The following is a 26,997-nucleotide window of genomic DNA, read 5'->3' as shown; positions in this document are numbered from 1 at the left end:
TGATAAGCTCAAAAGGACCTTTATCTCATTTACTGCTGGGTGACCCAAGTCTCAAGGCCTCTTTTGGGGTCTGTAGGAGATAAACATTAATTCTACAAGACTTCAACTGTCTTGTATCTGAGGCACATCTTCCTTTGGGCTAATCAATACGGGTTTTAGCAATTAGCAGAGGAAGCTAGAGACTCAGGGCCCCTTCCTTGCTGGGAACTGCAAAGCAGATGTCAAAGGTCATAAAACCACCCTTTTGACTACACATGAAAAGTGGAAGAAAATACTATTGCTTTAATTTATTATTACTAAGTAGTGGGACATTGTTTCAGGAATATATGAAAAGCCTCTATTATTTAAACAGAAAAAATGTACTTTCAAATTTAACACCCACGAATATATAAGGTGACATTAAAATGAATATACCAGATTGAACTTTCCTGCCATAACACGTTACTTTAATACTTCAAATAATTCAAATAATACTTCAATGCCCACAAGTCTTATATGTTGAGGATTACCTGACAGGGACACCACAGTATGTGAGAATGCAGAGCTGTGTGTCAGCATGTGTGTTATCTCCCTTCCTGTACACAGTCTACAAAACGAAAGGAAGTGGATATTAATCAGACCACAAGATGATTCTCAAAAGTCGGTTTATTTATACACATGGATGTAGTCAGACCAAGAGTCTTTACGGACATGGCTTATATCGTAAGGATTTATGTAACTACAGTTTATCAAAGAAATATAAAACTTTAAATCAAATTATAATAAGAATACAAAAGCATAATAAATATAGTTATCAAATAAAATCAAGTTTTATTTATAAAGCACATTTAAAGTGCTGTAAATGTAATAAAAGCACACTACAATAACATATGAAAGAAAGGACAAGAAATGTACAACATTAATATAAAGACTAAACACAGGGAAATGTCAGGTATCATGCTGAGCTCTGACTAGAAGGCCAGAGAGAAGAAGTGTGTCTTCAGTGAGGATTTAAAAACCCCTAGGGTCTGGGCTAACCTCACATGGAGGGGCAGACTGTTCCAGAGCCTAGGGCCAGCTGCTGCGAATAGTCAGCAGACCTAAAAGCTCTGGCTGGGGTGTGGCGATGGAGGAGTTTGGCTATATAAACTGGAGCCAGTCCATTTAGGCCTTTGAAAACTAATAAAAGGATTTTAAAATAAATTCGGAACCGAATTGGAAGCCAGTGTAGTGAGGCCCGAATTGGGGTGATGTGGTCACGCTTTTTGTGGCCAGTGAGAGGACGCGTAGCTGCAGGCGTCTAATTGAGGCCTGGTCCATACCCACATACAGAGCGTTGCAGTAGTCCAGTCTCGAGGTAACGAAGGCATTAATAACTCTTTCTAGGTCGTTAAAAGATGAAAATGACTTGGTCTTGGCAAATAGTGTTATTTAAAAAAAGCAGGTTTTGACTACGGAGCTGACCTGCTTGTCGGATTTAAAAGTGTTATCGAAGGTCACTCCAAGGTTCATAACAGAGGGGAGGGCGTTTTTGTGGAAAGAGCCCAGAATATCAACCGGAGAGGCTGACAATGTGATGTATCAAATCAGCATACAAAACATTAATAATGGAATGTGGAGACAAGAATTATGAAACCTCCACAAATCAATATCAGCTGAATAAAAAGTTCCTAGACAAACAAACAAACAGATAAGAGCAGATGGTCTGCATTTGCAATTGTGAAGATGATGCATAGATTTAAAAGCAACTTAAATTAACTTATTGATTTTACCTTTTTCTTCTCACTCAGATGATTTGTAAATATTTTAATTGTAACAAAAAGACATTAGTGAAAGTAAAAACATTAATGAAAAAGAAAAATGCCATTTGCACCCAGTATTTAAAGATGTAAAAGCTACAAAGTCTATCGATAAAATGGAAATATCTATAGAGCCTTGCATAACATTTAAAACAAGAATAAAAAGAAAACCAATCTCTGTACCAACATGTAAACATGTGTTGGGAAAATACTGAATGTACTCTTCCAATATCAGAGTAGCACATGATAACAAGGCCCAACTGTAGCTGTGTACATGAAAGGATGTATGATTACAGAGAAGAGCGTCAGGACACTGTTGTAGGCATATGATAGCTACTGTATGTGATTAACATGATGATTCAGTCTCTATGGAGATAGACATATGACAAGCATGATCATTTCTGACGTGGCTCTTAGCTAATCTAAACTAAACATTGAATACTGCTTTGAACCGGTATGCCTGCATCTTGTGACTGTGTAACACCCTCTCTTAAGCATGTGAAGGACACTGTTCTGGGAACTAGTTGTACCAAATGCTCTGTATGTGATAACGACTTCCATTTTCTTGAGAGGATAATAAATACATGTATCCTGATATTGAAGCTCAAGCCGGTGACGAATGATATTTTTCTAACAATATGTAATTATTCAGTTCTTCTTTCATTTTGTAAAACATTTTTTATGAAGCGAAAGTTTTTGCATTGTGTCATTGGTGATAAAGGGGACTCACATTATGCCAAGCTCCACATCCAAATGAAACAAAATTCAAATGGAAGAACCCAAAGCAAACAGATGAAATACAAATTCAGAAGACCAAGTAGTGTTACACTTCCTGTTATCCAAAATGATATACATTGTCAGGGAATAATTTTCCCTGCATGTCCTCCTTCGTCCTCTGACGCAGATGCCCAACCTTGGGCAGCTGCTATCTCCCTTAAGGAGGGGCTGCCCTAGCATTTTGTTGTTGTTACCAGTTTATGACCGGGCAACTCTCGGTCAGAGATAGTTATTGTTGTGGGACACCTGGAACACATCCTTCTCGGGGTGTAGATGACCCCGAGCCATAAGCGACAACAAATGTGATTCAGTTTCATCAGCTGTTTAGTCTATCTATTGAAGAATGTTGATTACCCTCAGCGAACTATAATTAAAACCTCCTACCAGAGAGGAGATCCCTCAGAATTGATTTGGCATCTCAATCGTGTGATCAGATCATGGCCCATGACATGTCTTGTGAATTCTCCGGCCGAAGCTCCAAATAAACCATCAGCGTTTGCCCTCAAAGCACCAGCTCTCCTCGTGTCTCTCTGAGTCCTGTCTCCAATTGCTTCAGAAGTTTCCCCCAAAAAAATTCCAAGTTTTTACCAAACTTTTGTATTAAGTTAGGAACATTCTATTTGTTTCATATATAATAACAATTGGTGTAATGAGAAAAAGGTCACAAAAGCGTGTTTCTTAATAAGTGTTGCTACAATGAAGTGCCCCTTACTGTGCTATATGAGCCTTAAGCTTATTGTGAGCATCCATATATTTGGCAAGTTGCTGTGAAACACAGAAAGTGCTTTAATAAACATCCTGTAAGGCCCCAAACTGAATAGCAAGCAAAGTTGTTCATCGGGGGACATACAGTAAGGTCAACAAAGACTGGCAATGTTGTCAGGAAACCGGCAGATTGAGGATTATAAATTGACGTGAAAAAATACCACATTTGTTAAATCTGTTAGTTGGATACTTATGACAAAGTGAAACAAAATGTAAAGAATAAATAGATGACTGTCTTTGTTGAAAATGTTCAGTTACTTTTACATTTATATTTGTTATCTCTTTGAAATAAGTGAGTTTTTGTTGCAAAATGTTCCTTTCTTTGAACCTATACAATGCCTGAGTCACCAACGTACCACAGCAGGACAAAGGCTAGAGAGAGGAGAACTGTGCCTAGTAAGTCTCCAAGGGCTGTGAGGTAGGGTATTGAGTAACTGTCGGGGTCTTTACCCTGACGCCACAGGAAGTGGACCATACAGTCTGCTATGCAAAGCAGGCAGAAGACCTGAGAGATGGACAAAAGTGGTGTTGTGAGACAGTAATTAAGTGTGCAGAGGAAAAATGACGACATGTGTTACTTGTGACTCACCTGAATCAGGGAAGCAGACACGAAGGCACCAGTAAAGAGAGCACTGGGCAAAGTGTGGCCTCCTTTTAAAAGGTGGATAGCGTGTAAGAAGACAATCTGACCGGGGATCACCAGAAGAAGAAGAACCTGAGCACATCGATGGTTTGCTCCTGCCATGACAAAGATAAACATCAGAGAGTGTGTAAGTGTGTGCTCCCTTCACTGTCTCCCTTTAAGGTGTGTGTGTGTGTGTGTGTGTGTGTGTGTGTGTGTGTGTGTGTGTGTGTGTGTGTGTGTGTGTGTGTGTGTGTGTGTGTGTGTGTGTGTGTGTGTGTGTGTGTGTGTGTGTGTGTGTGTGTGTGTGTGTGTGTGTGTGTGTGTGTGTGTGTGTGTGTGTGTGTGTGTGTGTGTGTGTGTGTGTGTGTGTGATAAAAAATCGATCTTTACCTGAACCAAAGAAAGTATGGCAAGGGCTAAAACAGCCTTTACGGTCTTCAGGTACCTCTTTATGTGAGTAATTCAAATGCAGATTAGTGGAAATACGACTGGCCTGAATGGAGACGAGGTTCCCTCCAATACCTGAAAAGAAAGACAATGTAGAGAGCACTCATCTGACTTCACACAGCAACTACAATAAAGGGATCTATTTTACATTTTACATTAGTACTTCCTGTAGACTGACTTTGTAAAGTGACATAGTTCCCAGCGACTTCACCTCAAAATTCTAATTTGCACATTAAGAACATTTCTTGATAGATTCAAGGTAATGGTGTGTTTGGCAGCTGCAAATCTTGATGAAAACCCTCATTTCCATAACTCATGCATCGGCAGAAGGAATTTCATAATTAAAATACAAATAGTCACATTGATCTGGGGTGGAAAAATGTGTCTAGAGGCAGTTCTCCAGAGGGGGGTTGGGGCATCAACATCCGCCGCAGAGAATGAAAATACCAGACAGGGGGAGGGGCAGACCAACAGATCTCACAGAAACAGCTGGATTCAATACTTTTTTTCAAATCTATTTAACAGATGGAGCTGATCATGGCACTTTTGTATTAAAATAAGTTTGCTTTTACCTTTAGTGCTATTTATCAATCTAGCAATTTAAGTTAAAGTTGCACAGTGTTATGCTCTCCTGAGATCAATAATACTGCTTGTGGCACTTTGAGCCCCACAAGCAGTTTTTTACACAATGCACATCTCATACATATTCTCCACCTTTCCAGGTAATAATTAAATGGCTTATAATGTTGAGTATTGATACTTGGTTAGCCTGTTTCGCCGAGACTGGTAAAGGTTAGACCTTGCTATTTTGGTTGGATCCGTGTCTTAAATCAACTCAGCAGTCGCAGACAGGTCAAAAAGTGACCTCGGGGAGAAAATGAAAGAGATCCATACTTCTCACATACTCGAGTTCAAGCCAATATGCCCTTCCAAAAGATGGTGACTCACCATTTATGACTGGTGCATAAACTATGATTCCTGCCAGGTCTGGATCGGATACAGCCTTGTCCAGAATAAGTCCTCCAATACTAAAAGAAAGACAGACAAAAACATGCATTCCTCCTTATAAAGTTCTACATTTTGACAAACTAACTAATCATTTACTGAATGTATAACTTTGGGAATCCACAACTAAACAAAGGTAGTTAACTAGTCTTCAATATAATAGCATGCTTTCTGAAAGGTCAGTAAAGACTAGGGTCAGTACCTGCTGATGACCATAGCTGTTATGATTGGTTCCCAGCCTGTGCGGAGCAGGAGCTGACTGGCTGGATGTTTGGAGGAGATGACCACCCAAAGAGGAATCAGGCATATAAATAACATATCCACCAGGTACAACACGTAGGGATACAGCTCTGTCAAGACAAAAACTCATTATCTATACCTGTATTTGCAACAAGGATTCAGTTTTTGTTAGGTTCATGATCCTTATGGATGAGTTGGTTCCAGGATCATGAGTACCATCTGTTGGCCAACAGTAAAATTACATGACCGCTGATCCATGGGTGTCCAATGTATAGCATTATTCCATAATGTTCTGGTGTATGTTAAACCGATTTAAATAGACCACCTTGTTGTCCTTGTTGTTTTTACCTATGAGGGAGAAAAACCACTGACTGAAGCAGGCCAGCAAGGCAAGAGTGATGAGATCTCCAAAACTGGCAGCCATCGGTGTGGCCACGTTATCAGGGTTGATTCCCATCCGCATGGAGCCAAGGATCACTCCCACCATAATAATACCTAAAGCCGGATAAAAACAATGTAAAATCGTAGTTTATTAGGTGACATGGGATCGGTAAGGAAGGCATTCATTCTGTGGGAAAAATGTTTTAATTTCAACCTGAATGGAACTAAAAGGGCCCTAAAAATTTAATTTTAGTATTATTTATTTTCAATGTTAATTGTTAAGAAAATAAAAGTGATGTAGGGGCAGCAGAGGAAAGAATGAGTACCTTGTGTGAATGCAGGCCCCAATTTATAGCTAAACACCTTCATATGTGGCACTGAGCTTGTGAAAATTAGCATGTGCTACAATTCAAATTGTTGTTTAATAAAAGGACATTGTGTCCCCAAAAGTTGCACAACTTTTCTAGAATTGTTTTAAATTTCTTAGATGCGACTCTCCACACTCCCTCTGTTTATTCTCACATTCTTAGCATAATGTCCATCATGAAAAGCAGCTCTTTTCAAGAAAGATAGTCAATTTCCTGAGATGGTGCAGTTTTTTCAAGCCGCTGGACCAAAACACAGGACACAATGGATATAGGTCAGCACCTGTCATTGTATAATGTATGAATCATTGAGCTGAATTGATTGAGGTCAAGGGTGAAGCAGAGACTATTTGAACAGATGGATTGTGATGGTGTTTCAATGGTACAGCAGATTGTGTTGTTACCTTGCAGCAATGAAGCAAAGAAGGTGGTAGAAACACTGGCAGAACACAGGAGCATTATGTGATGTAGAGGCATCTGTCCTTCTGCCATCCAACCCAACACAGTAGCCATCAAAGAGGCTAACAGCCCGAGCACTGTGGCCTGAAGCTGTCAAATGAAGGAGCACGTTAGAAATACCCACAACACTTGTTAGATTGCAATAACATGAGGGAAATAATGAAGTAATGATACAAGGACGTTTTTTGACAGACAAAATAGATACAGTTTATCACAAAGCGGCTGTAGCCGAAAGAAAATAAGGTACCTGCTTCAGCGCCAAGTTCCCCATGATCAACATCCACTTTTCTCTGGTGGACTCCATTTTTCCTGCATTCACCTGAAAACATAAGATGTGGCTGATACATTAAAAACTTGATAGACTCGATTTGCTTATGAAGATCATGGGATATAAATAAAAGCTTCATAAGAGCTACTTAATGGATGGATTTGATTTCTTTGTCAACTGGTTTTTCCAAAGTCAAGAATGAATGGATGAATATTGTTTATAATGTTACAACATCAGCTAAAACAACAGAATCAACAACAACTGTGAATAACTTCTACTCCAGTAATATCCAACTTAAACATCCAATTATAAATAGAAATACTATAAACAAATACATTGTTAGATTCCTTGTGAACAATGAAAAAGAACGCTTTTGGACTTTGCTTAATCGACTATATCTATTACGAGTACCGTACATATGGCCCGTATTCAACAAAAGCATAAAAACGGATAAAAGACTGAGAAAATAAATATATAATTAAATTGCACAAGCATACATACATTTCAACAGAAAATCAAACTATATAGGGATTATTTGTTAACATACATTGAGAATAACTTCAATGACACACGAAGGCCAACCTGTTACTATTCTGTCATTACTTTTCAACATCCCTCCGCTTAGTGGTTCCTACTAAAGATGGACATGTTTAAAAGCTGCTGTTTTTATAAAATGAAACAGCAACCAGAGTAAAAAGTGTCTTTCTTGAGACTATTTTCACCTACAAAGGTTTCCAAATTTAAGGCACTTAAAAGCATCAACGTCACAAGAACGGAATTGAATAAAAAACATCCTATTTTTATCCCAATGAATGAAAGTCTTATCCTGTGCAACAGTGTTGTTCATCAATGTGTTTAATTTTTTTCGAAAGTAATGGAGCCATATTACACAGCTGTTAAAAACAAACATTATTTGATCATCATATTCTTTCCCTTCCAAGAAAACCTATTTTCAGTTTATGTTTAGGTTGGACTATTGTTATTATCAACTTGTCCTGCGGGACATTGTGCGAGTTGATGTGCTGCCGTGGTCTTCACAGAGGAGAGAAAATCCATGTTGCAAGAGGCAAAAATATAATTCTGAGAAAGAGGTCTAACTTACCCTGTTCTCCATTTATGTTTGTTTACCTCCAACCTAATTTCTTTACATTTCTTATTTTTTATTGCATTGGTTTTTGGTATTTAATTGTGTATGTAATGTTCTAAATCTGGCTGTTTATTAGTAATTATATATCAAATAAAGAATATAGACACAAAAAAGTTCCTTTTTGTGTACATCATGGTAAAGCATAGGAATGGATTAAATGACAGTGTGTGTGTGTGTGTGTGTGTGTGTGTGTGTGTGTGTGTGTGTGTGTGTGTGTGTGTGTGTGTGTGTGTGTGTGTGTGTGTGTGTGTGTGTGTGTGTGTGTGTGTGTGTGTGTGTGTGTGTGTGTGTGTGTGTGTTAAAATGCACACTTACAGCAGTGGAGAGTCTCGAGGCTAAAGTCATTTCCAGGTTACCCTTCATGCCTAACACTGCAGGGACCAGGATAAAAAGTTCTGTGATTTCCTGGAACACGTCCCAGCTCTGCCATGGAAACAAACGTAATATGGATGAACCAATAACAACACCACAAACACAGAATAAATCATCTTCATTTTCACCTAGGATAATAAAAGACGTAACAATTATATTAAAACGTTCTGGCAAAATTAGAATGTGTTCTTTATACAATCTCTACAATTTAGCTTCCACATTTTGTAAAGCCAAGAAATTATGACCTCTTTTAACTGTAAACCACATCTCCTTTACTTTGTTTACCCACCTGCACCACTTCAAGCAGCATCCCAGCACAGATAGTCCCGAGCCCGGCCAACAGAAAAGGCACCAGGATCTGAAGCAGCATGGAGCGGAGGGACTCAGCAGGTGGAACTGAGCCACCCGCATCCTTTGCACTTGTGGATCTACTGAGCGTTGATCTACCGTAGAGTTGACTCGGGAGCAGAAAGTCTGTCTCAGTGTACTCTGGATCATGATGGATACTTGGGCTTATTGTTGAAATACTCCCATTAGAGATAAAACGTTGTGGACTTCCAGAGTGTTGAGATGCAGATGGGTACTGTGGGATGGTGCCTCTGCCCACAGAGCCATTTGGGGACAGTTTGTCATTGCGTGCCTCGGGACCAACCATGGTGTAAAGCTGGCAGGATGCTTGCTACTCCTGAGGCTTCTGCAAACTGAGAAACAGTTGCACCAACACTGGTTAGAGCGGTCCTAAAAGGATAAGAGAAACACCAAAAGTAAGAAGAAATAAAACAGCAAGAAAAAACTGGTTCAAAAGCTGTATAAATTGATTCAGAAGCTCAGCATTTAGTTATAAAGTTGTGTACCACACATTTAATTTCCATGAAAAATCAAGTGTGCAACTTTGGCATGTGGAAAGCTTGGCTGTGTCAGGGTCATCTGATGGCACAGATTGCTGCATTATCATTCTTCATGCCTGTTCTCATCGGCAACACTGAGGCAGCATTGTTTGGGAGGACAAAGCTCTAGATTTGGAATTCCTAAGAGATGACCAGGTACTAAGCAACTGAGGTTATCGAATTGAGAGCGAGAAAATATCCAAAATATGTAACTGTCAATCATTTTCCTATCAACAAACCTGCTTCAACTGTTTATCACAATGCATCAACATTACCCTGAACAAAACGTTTTATCCTAAAAAAAAACATTACAACCTTTTTAGATAAATCTTATTAAAAATGACTGCTAAAGAAGTAAAGAAACCAACATTATGATTGAGAAACATCATTGCGTCATATATTCATGGTCAACTTGACCATCAACAATTGCTAGAAAAGGTAACAAGAACCTAACTATTATGAACCAAGACCGTATTTCATCCTTTGAGGCTAAGATATAATACGCCGGTGAAAGATGGGCGCATTGTCTTTTGGCTCCTCTCCAACTTTGCCCTTTTTCGTATTTTGTTTGTGTTTATTTACTTTTTACCGTTTGCATGGTTCACTATATTTTTCTGTTTATCTGTGTTATTGTGTTGCACTGTTGGAGAAGCCTGTGACCTAAGATTTTCATAGGCATAACTACACTATGTTCGTATGACAAAATAAAGAACCTTGAACCTTGAATCTTAAGCAGCCTAAGTTATCTAAAAGGAATATTGTGCTCACAAATCTGCAGATTCACGAGGGAATCTCAATGAATGGTGCATCAAACAAACTGTATGAAAGGATTTCTACAGTCGAGCTAATCATCTTCAAGATCACAATCAAAGGTTTAAGTACAAAATAAGTACTAGGAATAAAAAAAAAGTTTCAATTTGTATACCAAATCAATTTTTAATGCTGAGTTTAAATGTTGGTGTATGTGCTCCTTTAGCATATCTGCTAATCCCACATACTTCTACAATCAATGTGTCAATATGTGTTTTTATATATTTCAATTCGATAGAATGAACAACATGTAGAAAATAGTTAGATAAATAAACAAATAAATGAAACAAAAAAGGGCCTTACCCTTATTTTTGAACCATACGAGGAGAAGAGTTCTCTCCCTGCACTGCTAACCGTGACTCTTCCTTGTTGACTCTTTCGTCCACTAAATAGTAGCTGAGTCTTCAGTGTGACTTTAGCCCAACTCCCCCTTCTCAATCACACATACACACACTGCATATCTCTTTGTAACCCCCATCTAACATTTTCAGTAGGCATATTCAAATACGTTGGCGGTGGACAGGCAGCAGGATACAAACATATTTAACAGTTATTTGTTAGGAGCTTTCCAATATTGGCCTGCTGTGACATTGTCATTGTTATGTTGTTTTATCACATGGAGTGTTTATTTGACCCTTGACATACAGGGTCTATCTATCTATCTATCTATCTATCTATCTATCTATCTATCTGTCTATCTGTCTGTCTGTCTAGTGACATGTCTACTGGACTCCATTTCCCATGAGCACTAGCAACCATTCACGAAAATCATGAGACCCATCATGGGATCGTGTAGCAACACTCTTTAACAGCAGCGTTTTGGGTCACCGAGTCTTGCATTATGGCTGTAGAAACAATCGCCAGTGACTGGGAATTTGACCGTTTTGACGACGGTTCACAAAGTAAGTAAAGTCCTGTATAAATAGCGACGTGCTAAACTTAACTAGCCTCCAGTGCTAGCTTACGCTGCTAGCTATACGCTTAGCCACTGGGCTCCGTCTATTTGCTGCCACAGAACAACTCCTACTGTCAATTGCAAACTAATGCTCGTAAAATGGAAAGCTTCTGAAATTATTTCACTATATCTGCTATACTTGAACGCGTAGTGTGCTGGTTGCAGTTGATATGTAAAAGTAAATGTGTAAAATGAAGTAAAAGCAAAGTTATTTAACGTTATTCACGGCTATCAGTCACATAGCTAACAGCTGATCAGCCTGACAGCCTAATGACACTTGGGTAATTTTGACAGTGGTTTATAGTAAACACTGCAAAAATAGTGGACACTAACTTCCTCCTAGAAAACAAAATGGACAATGGTAGGGTTTTATGTATTTGTGTGTAAGGTGTCCTGCGGTTATTATGCAGTGCCCCCCACAGATAGGAAATTGTTTTGGATAGGATTGTGCATCTATTTCTCGAATGAGACTATTACGTTCACATTTGAGCAAGCATTAATGGACATTTACCCTAATCTAGCTGTAACAACATTGGTGTTTAAATCACAGTGAATAGCCTGCTGCAGTGTACTTGATCAAACCCTCCACCCTACAGAAATACACACAGAGGTTCAACTCAAGAACTACAGCAAGTTTCTGGAGGACTACACCTCCCAGCTGAGGGGTATTGAGGAAGCTCTGGATGACTCCATAGGAGATGTGTGGGATTTCACTCTGGACCCCATCGCCCTGAAGGTAAAACATCAAACACTAGTACTTGTACATCAACCTGAAAACACTGACATTGTGCTTTCTCAATTCACACACATCTTCCTTCCCTATATGTTCTACTCTCTTTCAGCTTCTCCCGTACGAGCAATCATCTTTATTGGAGTTAATTAAAACAGACAACAAGGTAAATAGAAACACACAAAATCTTTAGTTTTCAAGACACTTATCTACACAATTTTACTTGTTTAGATATGGCTAATATTGCTTCCATTGTGTGCAGGTTCTGAACAAAGTCATCACAGTATATGCTGCTCTCTGTAGTGAAGTAAAGAAGCTCAAGTATGAGGTAAGCCTGCTCAGAACACTTCACTCTGAGCTAATGTGAAATTAGTTTGGTTTGTGTCTGTCTGCTATTGGTTGAAGGTCCCATTATGTAAACAATGAACGCTTATGTCTTTTGATTTCAAAGCAGGCCCAGGTGCTACATTCATATTGTGAAAGTAACAAGTTTTACACTTCTCATATTAAGAAACAGTTTTTTAAATGAGAAGTTTTGATCTCACAACTATACAATACATGGGTAAAAAGTGGCAATGCAGATGGTGTGTGCACAGATACACAGACACTCTGACCAATTAGAGCAGATTGGAACGTTGTTGCAACTTCAAATCAGTTGCTTTCTAAAAGCAATATTGAAGCTGTTGAGTGAACCCCCTTCAGTGAGAAACAGACGGCATTTTAAAGAGTTACAAGAGAGCAAGAATACCATTACTACATTCCATACTCAGGATACCATTTGTTAAAAGTAACATTTCAAAGTTAATGATTACTTTATTAAAACAGTAATACCACAATCTCCATATCAGAATACAGCTACATTCAGACACAAAGTATGAGAAACCTAATTTAAATGTAATTAGTTTCTTGAACATTAACGCGTAATGTAAACATGTGATTGGAGAAACCCAAAACGCATGTGTTTACTTGAAAATGAGTACTATACCTATTTTGAAAGTCTATCATAAATAAAGAATCATAGCATTGTTTGCATCCATGTTTACTAGCTTGCAGTCATCTTGCGTTTTACTGTATATCTTGGCATGTGAACGCTACTTGCTGATTAGTGGAATAGTGTGACACCAATAGTAGGATTGTGTATCACATCACTGCTTGTGTATGTCATAAACAAAACAGTGACCCAGTCATAGAGGTCTAAATAAATCTCTTCAAACTGTTGTTGAAATCCCTTGTCTGTGCTGTGAGATACAAATTCTGATTCTGTGGGCTTAATGGTGGGGTAAGTAAGTTTGAGAAACCGGCTCGAGATACACTTTTTGTTATATTCCATGGAATGCTCTTAACATCCCGATAGCAATGAATATCTGAAGTGCTTTGACAAAAAATCCATTAAAAAATGTCATCTGTGGAAGCCGTAGCACTGTTAAAAGCACGACCAATCATCTGAGCCGGCCCGGCTAAAATAAATGGATGGCCTACCTGCCTGTCAGCCTTCCATCTTTGCACAAACTTATCTCGTGCCCTCATTGGTCATGTGCGCGTTCGTGTGTGTTGGAGGAGGGGCTCTGTAAGGAAGTCTGAAGGAAGAGGCAGATTTTCTCCGGTCGTGTATTTTCAAATTCTAGCGCACTCGAGCTGGTTTCTCAAACTTACCTACCCTACCTTTAATTTATTTCCCCCTGCAGGCAGAAACCAAGTTCTACAATGGCTTATTGTACTATGGAGAGGGAGGTAATGTCAGCAATTAATATCTACTTTTACACTAGATGTAATCTAAGTGTTACTCAGTAATTGTTGATTAAATTATTATAAAACGTATAAATTATTTTGTGTTACAGTGTCTGATACCAGCGTTGTCGAAGGAGAGTCCCAGATACAGATGGGCAGATTTATCTCATTCCTTCAGGTAGATAATGGATCATTTATGTCGTCACTTGTATTTGATTGAAATCCAGAAACACTGATAGTTGTTCACTTTGTCCATTGGTAGGAACTTTCCTGTTTTGTGACAAGATGTTATGAAGTGGTGGTCAACATTGTTCATCAGCTGGCTGCCCTCTACAACAGCAACAAGTAAGATCCTTCAACTGTAGCAAGTATTCACAGTCAACGTACTGTGCTTGTTGAAATGGCTCGAGAACCCACGTCGTCAAAAGAGCCTTTGTGCACTTCACATGAAGCAGAGAAACAAACAACAAACAGAATGCGTTGTTGTGCTTATTGCATCTTTGACTCTGTTAAAATGTCAATACAAAGCATCTCTCATATTTCAGGGGCGCAACAAAAGTCATTGAGTCGTCAGGTGTCCATTTTCAGGTGGGTTTAAGATTTTTGAAACAAATTCTCCATCTCTGTATCTCAATCTCTAAATATTTGTACCATGTCTGTTTGATGTTCCCTCTGCAGACAGTGTACGAACACCTCGGGGAGTTATTAGTGGTTCTGCTCACACTCGATGAGATCATGGAGAATCACGGCACACTAAAAGATCACTGGAAGATGTATAAAAGGTAAACACACACAGTTATGGGAACCAATAAGAAAGGCCCTGACATTCCCAATATTCCATGTCAACATTTGAATGTATCTGGATGACTTTTAAGGACAGCTCTCAGTGGCTTTAGTTAAGTTGTTGTTTTCAATTTCACTGAAATATACGTGCATTGATTTGATCTAAGACACATTTATATTTATGATACCTTACATTTTCTGCATTTTAAACCTACTTTCATGTCTTTAAACCAGAAATGAGTGTATGTGTATGATAAACGTTTACATACTTGTGTTTAATGTATGATTTAGGATGAAGCCCTCTGTAATTACATCCTCCTGTTGGTTGTAGGTTGTTGAAATCTGTGCACCATAACCCTGGGAAATTTTCCATTCCTGAAGAGAAACTGAAACCATTCGAGAAGCTGCTGCTCAAGCTCGAGGGACAGATGCTGGATGGCATGATACTGCAGGTGACTCCACTGTTTCAGGCCTTGATTATGATGTAGGATTCATTGTCTTGGTTTGAGGACTTTGCTGAAAAGTTGGTGGTTCCAAGTTTGTGCTTATATGCAAATTCCATTGTGAGCATAGATCATTTTAAGTCTAATATTGTGTTGAGGTCCTCTGAGGGGCATTGAAAACATGGTTTTTGCTGCTGTCTGACAGGCCTGTGTGGAGCAGAGATTCGACGATCCGGGGGAAGGAGTATCTGTTGCCAAAAACAGTGCCTTTGCAGAGGAGTTTGCCCTCAATATCCGCACCATATTCACCAATATTGAGTCCAAAATTGGTCAGTTTCTCTTCTCAGGATTAACTGGTTTGCGCTTTCCTGCAGCTTCCAGTGTTTTATGTCTGTGTGCCTTTTGTTGTTCTCAGGGGAACCTTCGGAGATTGACCAGAGGGATAAGTATGCAGGTGTCTGTGGCCTCTTTGTGCTTCACTTTCACATCTTCAGGAGTGTCGACAAAAAGTTCTACAAGGCGCTGCTGGATGTTTGTAAAAAGGTAGTTATGGGTTCTTGCCTTTGTTCTCTATCCGACTGCCTCATCTTCTTCTGTTTATTTATCGTGTGTGTGTGTGTGTGTGTGTGTGTGTGTGTGTGTGTGTGTGTGTGTGTGTGTGTGTGTGTGTGTGTGTGTGTGTGTGTGTGTGTGTGTGTGTGTGTGTGTGTGTGTGTGTGTGTGTGTGTGTGTGTGTGTGTGTGTGTGTGTGTGTGTGTGTGTGTGTGTGTGTGTGTGTGTGTGTGTGTGTGTGTGTGTGTGTGTGTGTGTGTGTGTGTGTGTGTCCCTTCCTTCCTTCCTCCCTCTAGGTTCCAGCTGTCACTCTTACTGCTAACATCATCTGGTTTCCCGACACTTTCCTCATCGCTAAAGTCCCAGCTGCAGCTAAGCTGATGGATAAGAAGAGTCTACAGGCCATCAGAGCGCAGAGAGACGCCTACCTGCAGCAAAGAGCTGTGACACTGACAAAGTTAGTTGCAACAAAAAAAAAGTGTTTCTTTTTTTTTCTTTTTATATTTGAGAATCTGATTGTTACTGTTGTCTCTTCTCTTCAGGGATGTTCAGTCCTACTACGTGTTTGTAACTTCCTGGATGATGAAGATGGAGTCCATCATATCCAAGGAGCATAAAAGTGAGAAGTTGGCAGAAGACCTGAACAGCAGGTGCAATGTGTTTGTACAGGTAAGAGCTGACAGTATTAACAAGGCCCAGCTGGACCACAGAGGGTAACATGGCATTCACAATTTACACTTTGAAATTCTGCTGCAAATGCTCAGAATACACATGTATTCTCCTCAAAGACCAACCAAATACCTGTCTCTAAGTTTCAGTGATATAAGTACTTGTCTATAATATGATAAACTGACCACATATTATTATGTAAAAACAACACTTTTTTTGTACTACTTAACTAACAGTTCCCTCTGCGCTTCCTGTTCTTCACAGGGCATTCTGTATGCGTACAGCATCGGCACCATCATCAAAACCACCATGAACATGTACATGTCGATGCAGCGGCCCATGACCAAGACTTCTGTCAAAGCTCTGTGTCGAATGGTGGAGTTGCTCAAGGTGAGTGTTTTCCTGTTTTCCCACCAGTGTCTTGTCAGTTTGATTAAAACTAATACGCTCATGTGATGTGTGGCTCCTCTCAGGCTGTGGAGCACACGTTTCACAGGCGCTCCATGGTTGTAGCAGACTCTGTTTCTCACATCACTCAGCAGCTGCAGTCGCAGGCCCTCAACTCCATCGGCAACGCCAAGGTAATGACAAACACACTCAATTATTTGCTTGTTATTGACAGGAGGAGTTTATGCAGTTGTAACGTGAGTGGAATGTTTATATTTTTCTAACTCGAGAACTAACTCTGTGTATTTATTCCCTGAAGAAAAGGGTGATCTCAGATAAGAAGTACAGTGAGCAGCGGCTGGATGTGCTGTCCTCTCTGGTGATGGCAGAAAATGCTCTGAGTGGACCCAGCACGAAGGAGCGGCGCCTCGTGGTGTCTCTGGCACTGTGTGTCGGCACGCAGCTGGTATGTTGGGATAAGTTGGTGCTTAATTGGATACAAAACGTTCCTTTGCTTAATATCGAATAACATCTGCTTTCTTTTAGAAAACGTTCAAAGACGAGGAGCTGCTTCCACTGCAGCTCGTGTTGAAGAAGCTGGATCTGATCAGCGAGCTGAGTGAGAGGTGGGCTTTTTCTTCTTTCAGAATGAGTTGAACAACATTTCAATCTGTTTTTGCTCCTTGTGCCAAGAGCTGGACAATTGTTTAACCCTCAAGGCAGAAAGACAACTTTTAAAGTTTAGATGCTGCTGCTTTGTGTGACAGCTTTACAACATCTCATTTCATAGTCAGCAGTTTGGTGTTTTGTGATGCCTCGTAGGAAATGAGCTAAACCACCTCGTAGTTCTGAGAAAAGGCTCAAGGCAAGCTCTTTGTAAAACCAAATCATGAAGATGCTGACACCTCACCCATTAATCGCTTTGGCAGCTGACTGTCATCGATTATCTAGTGAAAAAGTCTTGCAGTCATCTGATACTTGGTGGATGCTAATTTTGGACTTGTCAGCCAATTGATATTTTCTTTGACCTACTTTAGGCGTACTTAGGGACTGTTTTTGTTTCTTCCTCAGGGTGAAGCTGCAGTGTGACTGTAGTTTCCTTTACTGGCACCGAGCTGTGTTCCCTATCTACCTCGATGATGTGTACGACAACGCCGTGGACGCAGCACGAATACACGTAAGCAGACAGACAAGAGCGAGACTTCTAATCATGTCTGCAAGATCCCAAAAGATCCTTTTTTAAATCAATTATGGCGAAACCTAACTTTCTCCTTGAGTTTTGAAAGTTGGATTTACTGGTTTAGCAGATACAAAGACCATTAATGATATACAAAGGTATATCAAATGTTATCTCTATGTTTATGCTTTTAAATGTTAGTTTCTGTGTTTGATTGGTTGCTCTGTTTTTCTCACTTCCTGGATGCTGTCTTTGATTGGCTGGAGCAGTACATGTTCAGCGCTCTGAGAGACAGTGTGCCCTCCATGCTGCACGCCAAACACATGGAATCATGTGACCAGCTCCTGGAGAGTTACGACAAGGAGATCATGGACGTGTTCAACGAGGTGAGAGGTCGAAATAGAGGAACCAGATGGTAGAGGCAGGAAGAGGAAGTGTACACACCACCAGCATTGCAGCAGTCATTAACCTTCATTTGTAAATCTTTTTGTTGTCGTGGATCCAATGTAACACTCACAACATTAAAGAATAAGACAAAGAGGAATCGATAAAACAAAGACACAGAGATGGTTGACGTTAATTATTATATTGCTGTACAGCTCTATGATGAGACGCATACACTTGAAACAGCGTACGTGGCAGAGATGTTCTATTCTTATAAAGTCATATGCTGCATCCTTATGCGTGGCAGACATGCTCTAGCCTTATACAGTCATATATGTTACATCCTCTGTCTCCTCAGAGTTGACTTGATCCTAGATTTCATGACCTTATTAAGCAGTTAGCACACATGCTAATGTGTACAACTGCTGGTGAAGACATAGATGGGCCTCTTTTAAGTACACTAAATGAATAACTCACGAGCATGGCTGTTGGAGAAATACTGTTTTCTCCACTCTTTGGGTTGTTTTAATGCACTGATATCATGTGTGGCTCTGAACTGTGTATGACCTTGCAGCTGCCTCTTCTTGGAGGAGGCAGGGCATTTCAGGTTGTTGAGAAGACAGACTTGCTGTCTCCTAAATATCTCATTTCTATGAAGCGTGAAGGAAGTACGTGACTCTTTCCAGAAGACGTCACAGATGACCCAACTTTCCGACACCCGCGGCTGATATTAGCGCCACCTCGATTTAAGACTTTGTTGTTATCTCCTTTGTTTTGGACTATATAAGCCTGATGTATTTTGCTGCTCCGTTGAGCAACATACCTCATGTGTGTGAGTTAACCCATATCCTTTGTATGTGATTTAACTCTGCTCCTTCTTGCAAGAATAAATTAGAACCTGATCATTGATTCTCAACCTGGTGTCGAGTGACATTTTTCTAACAATGGCTTAAAACACATGATCATATACAGTAATATAGATCATTTCAACATTGTCCTTGCAGCACCTGCTGGACAAGCTGTGTAAGGAGATAGAGAAGGACCTGCGTCTCTCTGTCCACACACACCTGAAGCTGGACGACAGGAACCCTTTCAAAGTCGGCATGAAGGACATGGCACACTTCTTCTCCATCAAACCTATCCGATTCTTCAACCGCTTCATCCTCATCAAAGGTGAAGAGAAACTGTTTCCATACATGTACCCTCATATCATATTTCAGTCCTGTTCTCTTTGGCATTTCCTAAGAGCTTCTACTGCACTTATTTGAATGAGTTTTCATTTAATGTCTAATTCAGATGCATTCAATGTTTTATTATTATTATTGAATGTTGGCTGAGGTGGGCAGCTTGATAGTGCTGTTTCTGTTTCAGTGCAGCAACGTCAGTTTTACAAAAGCACTTCTTTTTTAGTTGGATGAAAGAGTATCTTTAGAAAAGTGTTCTTTAAAAAGTGTAATTCTTTTTTTTTATGGTGCCATTTGTGTTCATTTCAATTTGTTAAAGAAGGGTATGTTTGCATTTAGGCGGTATACTGACACCAGCAGACATAACTTAGTTAACTTTTTCATAAGCAATATCATAATCGCAATATTCAACACTGTTATCCACATTTTATAGCCATACTTTAAAAAATATATATAATTCAGCACAAATACACTTGAATATGTTCAAGAAAATTGTATGTCACGTCTGAAGTTGACACCTGCTAATTGAGAAAGTGACTTATTATGAAAAATCTTATTTGAACGTCTGTACAGCCTATGTGACCCACTACCTGGATAAAACCTTCTACAACCTAACCACTGTGGCTCTGCACGACTGGGCCACCTACAGTGAGATGAGAAACCTCGCCACGCAGCGCTATGGACTCACGATGACGGAGGCCTACCTGCCCAGCCAGACTCTGGAGCAGGTCGGTGTGGCTGCAGCCTGAACATCATGACAGGTGGAGTTTATATCCAAAGTATTAACCGATCCCCTGTGTTTTCTATTAGGGTTTGGACGTTCTGGAAATCATGAGGAACATTCACGTTTTTGTGTCACGCTACCTCTATAACCTCAACAACCAGGTATGGATTTATAGAATATAATACGTTTATTATACGGTTACATGCCGCATTACAGAAGCACCTTGCCCATAAACTACATGTCCCACAATGCATCTCACTTTGTGACCCGCACTGAAGAGGCTGGCAATTATTTGCCCTAGACTTCTGCTTTCAGACGTAGTTCATTCTGAAGTTATTACCCTATCCCTGGGGTCTGCAACCTTTTTGACCAAAAGAGCCATTTTGCCCCCTTTTCCAGAAATTGTTTTTGTCTGAAGCCGCAAAACATATTTGATAGCTTATAAAGTTGCATATTGTTATGTCATAGACAATAACTACAGTTGTTTTGCATTTATTATTTATTACATTATAGAAAACTGTTTATCTCTAATAATAAACAAAGAACTCTTATAAGGAGAATAAAAAAAAGATACACAGGCCTACTTTAAAATAAATTAAACACAGCACTTGGGGAGTCCTCTGCACATTTGAAGAAAAATGAATATAATTAAAATGGGCCCACTTTGAAATAAATAAAACCTATAGCTGCACCCTAAAACGAGTTAACTGATTGAATTATGACTGAAGATCGTCAGCTGTCTTCCTCTCCCGTGTTGTTCCTCGATACGTAAAGGCTGCAGCACCGTTGACAACTTCTCTCTACATATCAAACATACCGGTAAACCAGCATCGTTTGCTGTGAAAGCATATAACTCTAACCAAGCAGAATTAAACCCTCTGTGTTCCTCCGGTACTTTTATTTTCTTTGATTTATCCATAGTTCGCTCATCGAGCTGGGGGTCAGGTTATTCGCCTGCAAGAAAAGGCGCTAGCAGACCGTAGCAGGATGTGACGCATATTTTAGTTTAACTAATTAAAACCGTTTAGTTTTTTATTTATGTGTCACAGTATCACCTCAAAATACAAGATATGAAACATTTTCAACCATGCAACAAAAATATAAATAGTCCTACAAATACTTTTATTTTATTTCCTTCTTATTTTTGTCTAAGCTCAAGGGAGCCAGAGCAGAGGGCTTAAAGACCCGCATGCGGCTCGAGAGCCGCGGGTTGCCGACCCCTGCCCTATCCGATAATAACCCAAAGCAGAGGCAATAATGTAATATCATACATTATTTTATATACGTATATTTATATAGTCTTAAAATTACACCCGGCCCTTTGAGTGCAACCATAATGCTAATGTGGCCCGCGATGAAATTGAGTTGGACACCCCTGGTTTACAGTGTTTTCATCCCAACAGATCTTCATAGAGAAAGCCAGTAACAACAAGCACTTGAACACCATCAACATCCGTCACATCGCCAACTCCATCCGGACCCACGGCACAGGCATCATGAACACCACGGTGAGTTAAGAGGGAAGGCAGGAGTGTGTGTCTTAGTCCGTCTGTGTGTCCCTCAGATCATCACCTGTTGCCTCTCTTCTTCCATCAGGTCAACTTCACCTACCAGTTCCTGCGGAAGAAGTTCTACATCTTCAGTCAGTTTATGTACGACGAGCACATCAAATCCAGACTCATTAAGGACATCCGCTTCTTCAGAGAAACGAAGGACCAGTCGGATCAGAAGGTGAGGAAGGGGCTCAGCGCCTCTTCACCACATCAGTCACTCAAACAAAGCACAATGGACAGATGGTGAATTTTGCACGGTGGAACTCTTGTGAAAATGTTGTGTTTTTGTTTGGTCGGATGGTTGTAAAGCCCCAGCCCGGAAGTCCAGAGGCTCAGATGAAATGAAGCTGCCGAATGAGCTTATTAAGTTTTCATATAAACAGACACGGACTTTCGGAAAAAGCCAGCCTCAGGAACAGGGGCCTTTCTAGATTGTCTGTTCTTGGAAGCAATTGGCCCTCTAATCCTCTTCAAGTTTTTAAAAAGTGATTTCTTTATGACATTGCCAGAAACAATAACGTTGCTCCCTTCCACCAGCTCTTGTTTCATCTATAGTTTTCCATTGCAGTATCCATTTGAGCGAGCGGAGAAGTTTAACCGCGGGATCAGGAAGCTGGGCATCACTCCGGACGGGCAGAGCTACCTGGACCAGTTCAGACAGCTCATCAGCCAGATTGGTGAGACATACATTTTGATCTGTCCTTGGTAGATAATCAAATGCAGGTACAGATCAATGTAAACCAACACCAATTTACTTATACTCTGTTTTTCTTTAGGTAACGCTATGGGCTATGTGCGAATGATCCGCTCTGGAGGCCTTCACTGTTGCAGCAGTGCCATCAGGTAAAAAAAGAGCTGTCTCAAGTGCTGCTTCTACATATTTGTGCTCTCTGGCAAAGTTAATATGAAGGTCCATGGTTAACTATGTTTCGGGAAAGTCTCTGAAATAAATGTGATTAACTCTGTACATTAATGTTTGCATAAATACTAGGTATATCTGATTTAAACTCATGTAAGGGTTTTCCGTCATATCTCACTAGCATGTTTGGTGTCTCCCCAGGTTTGTCCCTGACCTGGAGGACATAGTGAACTTTGAGGAGCTGGTGAAGGAGGAGGGGCTGTCAGAGGAGACCCAGAAAGCTGCTAGGTACGACATTTGAAAACTTGCGCTTAAATGCACATTATAATTAAAATGTCATTCGTCTAGCATTACCCTATTTCTATTTTATGAAGATAATGAGAATCAAAAAATGTTGGGCTGTTTTAAGGTCCAGTGTCAGCTCCAATGAGCGTTCAATAGTGTAATTCATTTTTTGGTTAAATATTTCTGTCAAGCACACATTTGGCTGTGCTTTAGATGTGTCAAAACATTGTCTAGATATTTTCAGTGCATTTCCACTCCTCTGCCTGCAGAGGGCGCCACAGCTATAACACAAATGTAAAGGTATGCCTCACACACAAGGGGTAGGCACAGGTACATATTATGTCTTCTTCTTCTTCTAGTGTCCTAGATTCAGTTTTGGGAGATCTGACCAGCAACTCTGCAGAGGGGACGGAGTACTTCAAGATGCTGGTGGCGGTGTTTGCACCTGAGTTTCGCAGCGCCAAGAATATGCACCTGAGAAACTTCTACATGATCGTGCCGCCTCTGGTCAGTGACAAGACTTTCTAATGTGTTTGCAGCCTTTATTTAGCGTTCCTCCTCCTCTTGTCTTAATTCAAGTTTAGTTATTGATAACTGATATATATCAAAAATAAATACATATTTAAAAACAAGCGGAACTTCCGTCAGAATTTATTATAATTTAAATCTATCCACATTAGGTAATTTGGACAATCTTGCAGTGGAAGCAATGTTACCGATTTGTGGCTAATCGCTAATGTTGCTTTTTGTGCTAATGTGGTTAATTGCGAACATGACACTTTGCTAATTTGGCTAATTGCTAATATGACTCTTTCCTAATATGGCTTAATGGTAATGAAGCTCTTTGCTACAACATGCCACGCAACTTTTGTTGAATACTCTATTCAGTGTTTTAACTATAATGCACTTTTAGTAAATGAAACAACAACTCCCTCCCATAGACGGTGAATTTTGTGGAGCACTCCATCAGCTGCAAAGAGAAACTCAACAAGAAGAACAAAACTGGAGCTGCTTTCACAGACGATGGCTTTGCTATGGGTGAGTGGGCTTAAGGGATGAGCGTGTGCTATGCAACATGCCTTGTGCTGCGTTGTGGCTGCTCACTTCCTCTCTTTAATCACTTTATTTCTCGCTCTCAGGCGTGGCGTACATCCTGAAGCTGCTGGACCAGTACCTGGAGTTTGACTCTCTGCACTGGTTCCAGGCGGTCAGAGATAAGTACAAGAAAGAGATGAACGCTGTGGTGAAGGAGCAGAGCGTCCAGTCTGCCAGCCAGGACGAGAAGCTGCTGCAGACTATGAACCTCACTCAGAAGAGGCTGGACGTCTACCTTCAGGTACAGCCCCTGTGTCATGTCAACCAGGAGACACAATAACCCCATCTAACTCAGGTTTCAAACAGGAAGTATAATGTTGCCATGGACTCAGGCTTTTTGCCTACATTTTTTACAAATTGGATTAGATGTTGGCAGTTTGTAGTTTACCCATGGATGTGCAGATTGCTGTCACAAGGTGGCTTTGATGCTGAAGAAAACTTAAAAAATGTAAGGATTCCCAGGCAGCTTCCGACAATTTCAGGAGGGTATTTTCTATGATTTGAAGCTGATTTATGGAACCTTATTCATAAAAGACAACGGAGATAATTATACCCTCTGGAAAAGTCAGTCAAACTACATTTAAAAAGGTTGAATTGTGTCTGAATTCATATCTTAATAAGTTTTGTTAACTGACAAAAAGTATATTCATTTTTCAAAACAAGCCGAACTTCCATCAGGATTTATTATAATTTAAATCAATCCACATTACGTCATTTGGACAATCTTGCAGTGGAAGCAATGTTACCGATTTGTGGCTAATCGCTAATGTTCGTTTATGCTAATGTAGTTAATTGCGAACTTGAGTCTTTGCTAATTTGGCTAATTGCTAATATGACTCTTTCTAATATGGCTTACTGGTAATGAAGCTCTTTGCTACATGTATATCCTCTGGAAGAGTCAGTTTACATTTAAAAAGGTTAAATTGTGTCTGAATGTATATCTTACTAAGTTATGGCTCAGAGTAGGAATACTAACTTTGATGCAATTTACAGGTACGGGTTGTGAAGTACGTTAATTACGTTCAAGAGCTACATGTCACACACTGGTGCTGCTCCAGCTGCTGACCATTGTCCATAAAACAAATCAGCAGGGAATACGACAATCACTAACTTCCTGCTTGTTTAGAACACCTGTCCCTTTAACCTCACTCCATTTGCTTACGTCTATACCTGACAACCTCCGGTGTAGAGCCATGGTTCCCTCTCACCTCTTCGTCTTCCTGTCCCTTCAGGAGTTCGAGTTGCTCCACTTCTCGTTGAGCAGTGCTCGGATCTTCTTCAGAGCGGACAAGACCGCCGCCGAGGAGATTCAGGAGAGGAAAGATAAAGGTTAGGTGCTGTAGAGATGATTAATGGAGTCTTTTAATAATGCAATGACTCACTTGTCATTCTTTTAACAGAAGTAGCTTCCAAAGCAGGAGCTCTTTCAGATGGATCGACCCCCGCTGACCCTGCATCAAAGTGACCCCCCCCCCCTTAACAGCAGACTCATAACCTGAGTACTGTGACATGGCTAGAAGAGGAAGTGGGAAGAGAAGATCTACAGTAGCGGACTGCACTGAAACGTGTGTGTAGTTCAGGGACAAACAGACAATTGAAAGACATTGGTAACGTCCCATGATAAAACAATCATCTTCATTTGAGAATGTGCGATTTTGTTTCCATTGTACAGAAACATCAATGTAAAACCCCAACAGCTTCGAAATGTCTTCTTGAATTTGTAGCATTTACACAAACGACTGCAATTTGAAAAAACGGCGGTGCAACAAGTGCAAGGTAAAAGTGAAGGCTTTCTTTTGCCCACCTTTTGATACATCCAGTCAGGACTAACTGGATTATTTTTCTACAGTAGAAGCCTCATCTGTATGTGTGTCCTCTGCTGATCAGAGACGAAATCTATCAATGACTAATTTGAATCTGTTTTGATTTCAAAGCTTTGCTACAACTCTTTGTGTCCAATGTACTGAATGTGATTGAATGTCCATGGCTTTTAATGGCAGCTGTGTTCTTGATGCCTCTGTGGATTATAGCACAGTGACGAGGACTCTTCAGAATGTTTTCAATGTATAATCTTCTCACGTTTGGGTGCCATGTTTGTCTACTGCTAGTTTTTGTTTTGTCCATTTTATACATTGTCTGAACTATAGTATATGTGCCTTTCTAAACTGTGGATACTCGTTTTGATAATTAGTTTTAAAATAATCTTAATGCACAAGATGCTTGATCTGTGAGTGTAGCATAGTTACAAGTTTAGTTAATTCTCTGCAGCACTGGAAGTTTATCATTTCCCAATTTTGTATCTATCATTTGGTACATGGGAAAATGAGGCCACAATTTAGTTAAAAGGGCATTCCATGAATTTACTTGCTTGAAGAGAAAATGTATTTTAGTCTTTGAAGACTAAATAAAACTTGCACTTTCAATCGAATGTCTCAATGAGTTTGCGATGAAAGTTAAGATGTGTAAAAGCACAGATAACATTCTCAACTAATGTTTCCCAGTTTAACCTGTGTAGTATATACAACGTAATAGACAATTTTTACGAATTACCTAAGAGAGCAAAAATACACGCACACGCAGCATTTAATGAAAGCCTTTTCTGCTTTAATACAAAGAAAAGAAGCTTTGACTTCAGAAAATACAAGATTGGTCTGGGTTATTTTTTTCTCCTCAATTACTAATTTTTCCATTTCATATGAAATGCTGCCGTTCAGCAGCTCGGATTGAAATACCTCCGTGATGATCTCCATGTTTGTTTTTTGGGTGAGAATCAGGCCTTTCCTTAAATTACATTTTTAATGTTGTATTATTATTTTTGATGTGCCCGCAGTGTCATGTGACACCCTGTCCAGCAGATCCGGAAATTACCTGTTGCGTCCACATATTGCATCCATGCTCACCTCATAAAAACGAGGTTAAAGGCAGGGCAACATTTTTTTCAAAATAGATGTCCTATATATATATATATATATATATATATATATATATACACACACACATATATATATATATCTATATATATACATATACACATACATATATATAGCAATCATATATACACATTCGTACATACATATACTAAGTTATGTGATGCAAAGAAACAAATGTACACATTTCTTACAAAATTGTAACAAAGACTGGAAAGTGTTTTGTTTGCCCCGGA

General features: G+C 39.8%; 2 protein-coding genes across 3 annotated transcripts; one reads left to right on the top strand and one right to left on the bottom strand.

Moving 5' to 3' along the window:
- Positions 1-627: 627 nt before the first annotated feature.
- slc41a2a (solute carrier family 41 member 2a) lies at positions 628-10,756 on the bottom strand. Of its 2 annotated transcripts, XM_079683604.1 has the most exons (12): positions 10,630-10,756; positions 8,919-9,367; positions 8,573-8,680; positions 7,090-7,161; positions 6,788-6,932; positions 5,986-6,132; positions 5,778-5,856; positions 5,600-5,686; positions 5,341-5,420; positions 4,336-4,467; positions 3,910-4,058; positions 628-3,825 (listed from the first exon to the last, which is right to left on the bottom strand). In XM_079683604.1, the coding sequence occupies exons 2-12, from the start codon at positions 9,282-9,284 to the stop codon at positions 3,649-3,651; spliced, it is 1,542 nt and encodes a 513-aa protein (XP_079539730.1). In that variant the 5' UTR covers positions 9,285-9,367; positions 10,630-10,756; the 3' UTR covers positions 628-3,648. The 2 variants fall into 2 exon arrangements, with proteins under 2 accessions (XP_079539730.1, XP_079539731.1); XM_079683605.1 differs by lacking the exon at positions 5,778-5,856 and having other exon boundaries at positions 5,600-5,747.
- A 313-nt stretch (positions 10,757-11,069) lies between these two features.
- Positions 11,070-26,262, top strand: washc4 (WASH complex subunit 4). The gene is made up of 33 exons (XM_079683592.1): positions 11,070-11,228; positions 11,878-12,017; positions 12,124-12,177; positions 12,274-12,339; positions 13,697-13,742; positions 13,850-13,917; positions 14,002-14,084; positions 14,285-14,327; positions 14,418-14,521; positions 14,854-14,974; positions 15,171-15,294; positions 15,381-15,508; positions 15,814-15,974; positions 16,060-16,186; positions 16,451-16,576; positions 16,660-16,767; positions 16,893-17,039; positions 17,120-17,199; positions 17,645-17,750; positions 18,020-18,136; positions 19,139-19,307; positions 19,892-20,046; positions 20,129-20,203; positions 21,446-21,550; positions 21,639-21,773; positions 22,164-22,272; positions 22,372-22,438; positions 22,656-22,742; positions 23,099-23,246; positions 23,681-23,777; positions 23,879-24,075; positions 25,067-25,163; positions 25,235-26,262. The coding sequence occupies exons 1-33, from the start codon at positions 11,168-11,170 to the stop codon at positions 25,297-25,299; spliced, it is 3,516 nt and encodes a 1,171-aa protein (XP_079539718.1). The 5' UTR covers positions 11,070-11,167; the 3' UTR covers positions 25,300-26,262.
- Positions 26,263-26,997: the final 735 nt, after the last annotated feature.

This window comes from Notothenia rossii (genome assembly GCF_949606895.1).
Source record: "Notothenia rossii genome assembly, chromosome: 5".
Lineage (NCBI taxonomy): Eukaryota > Metazoa > Chordata > Actinopteri > Perciformes > Nototheniidae > Notothenia > Notothenia rossii.
This window is presented reverse-complemented; position numbering and strand designations above follow the sequence as displayed.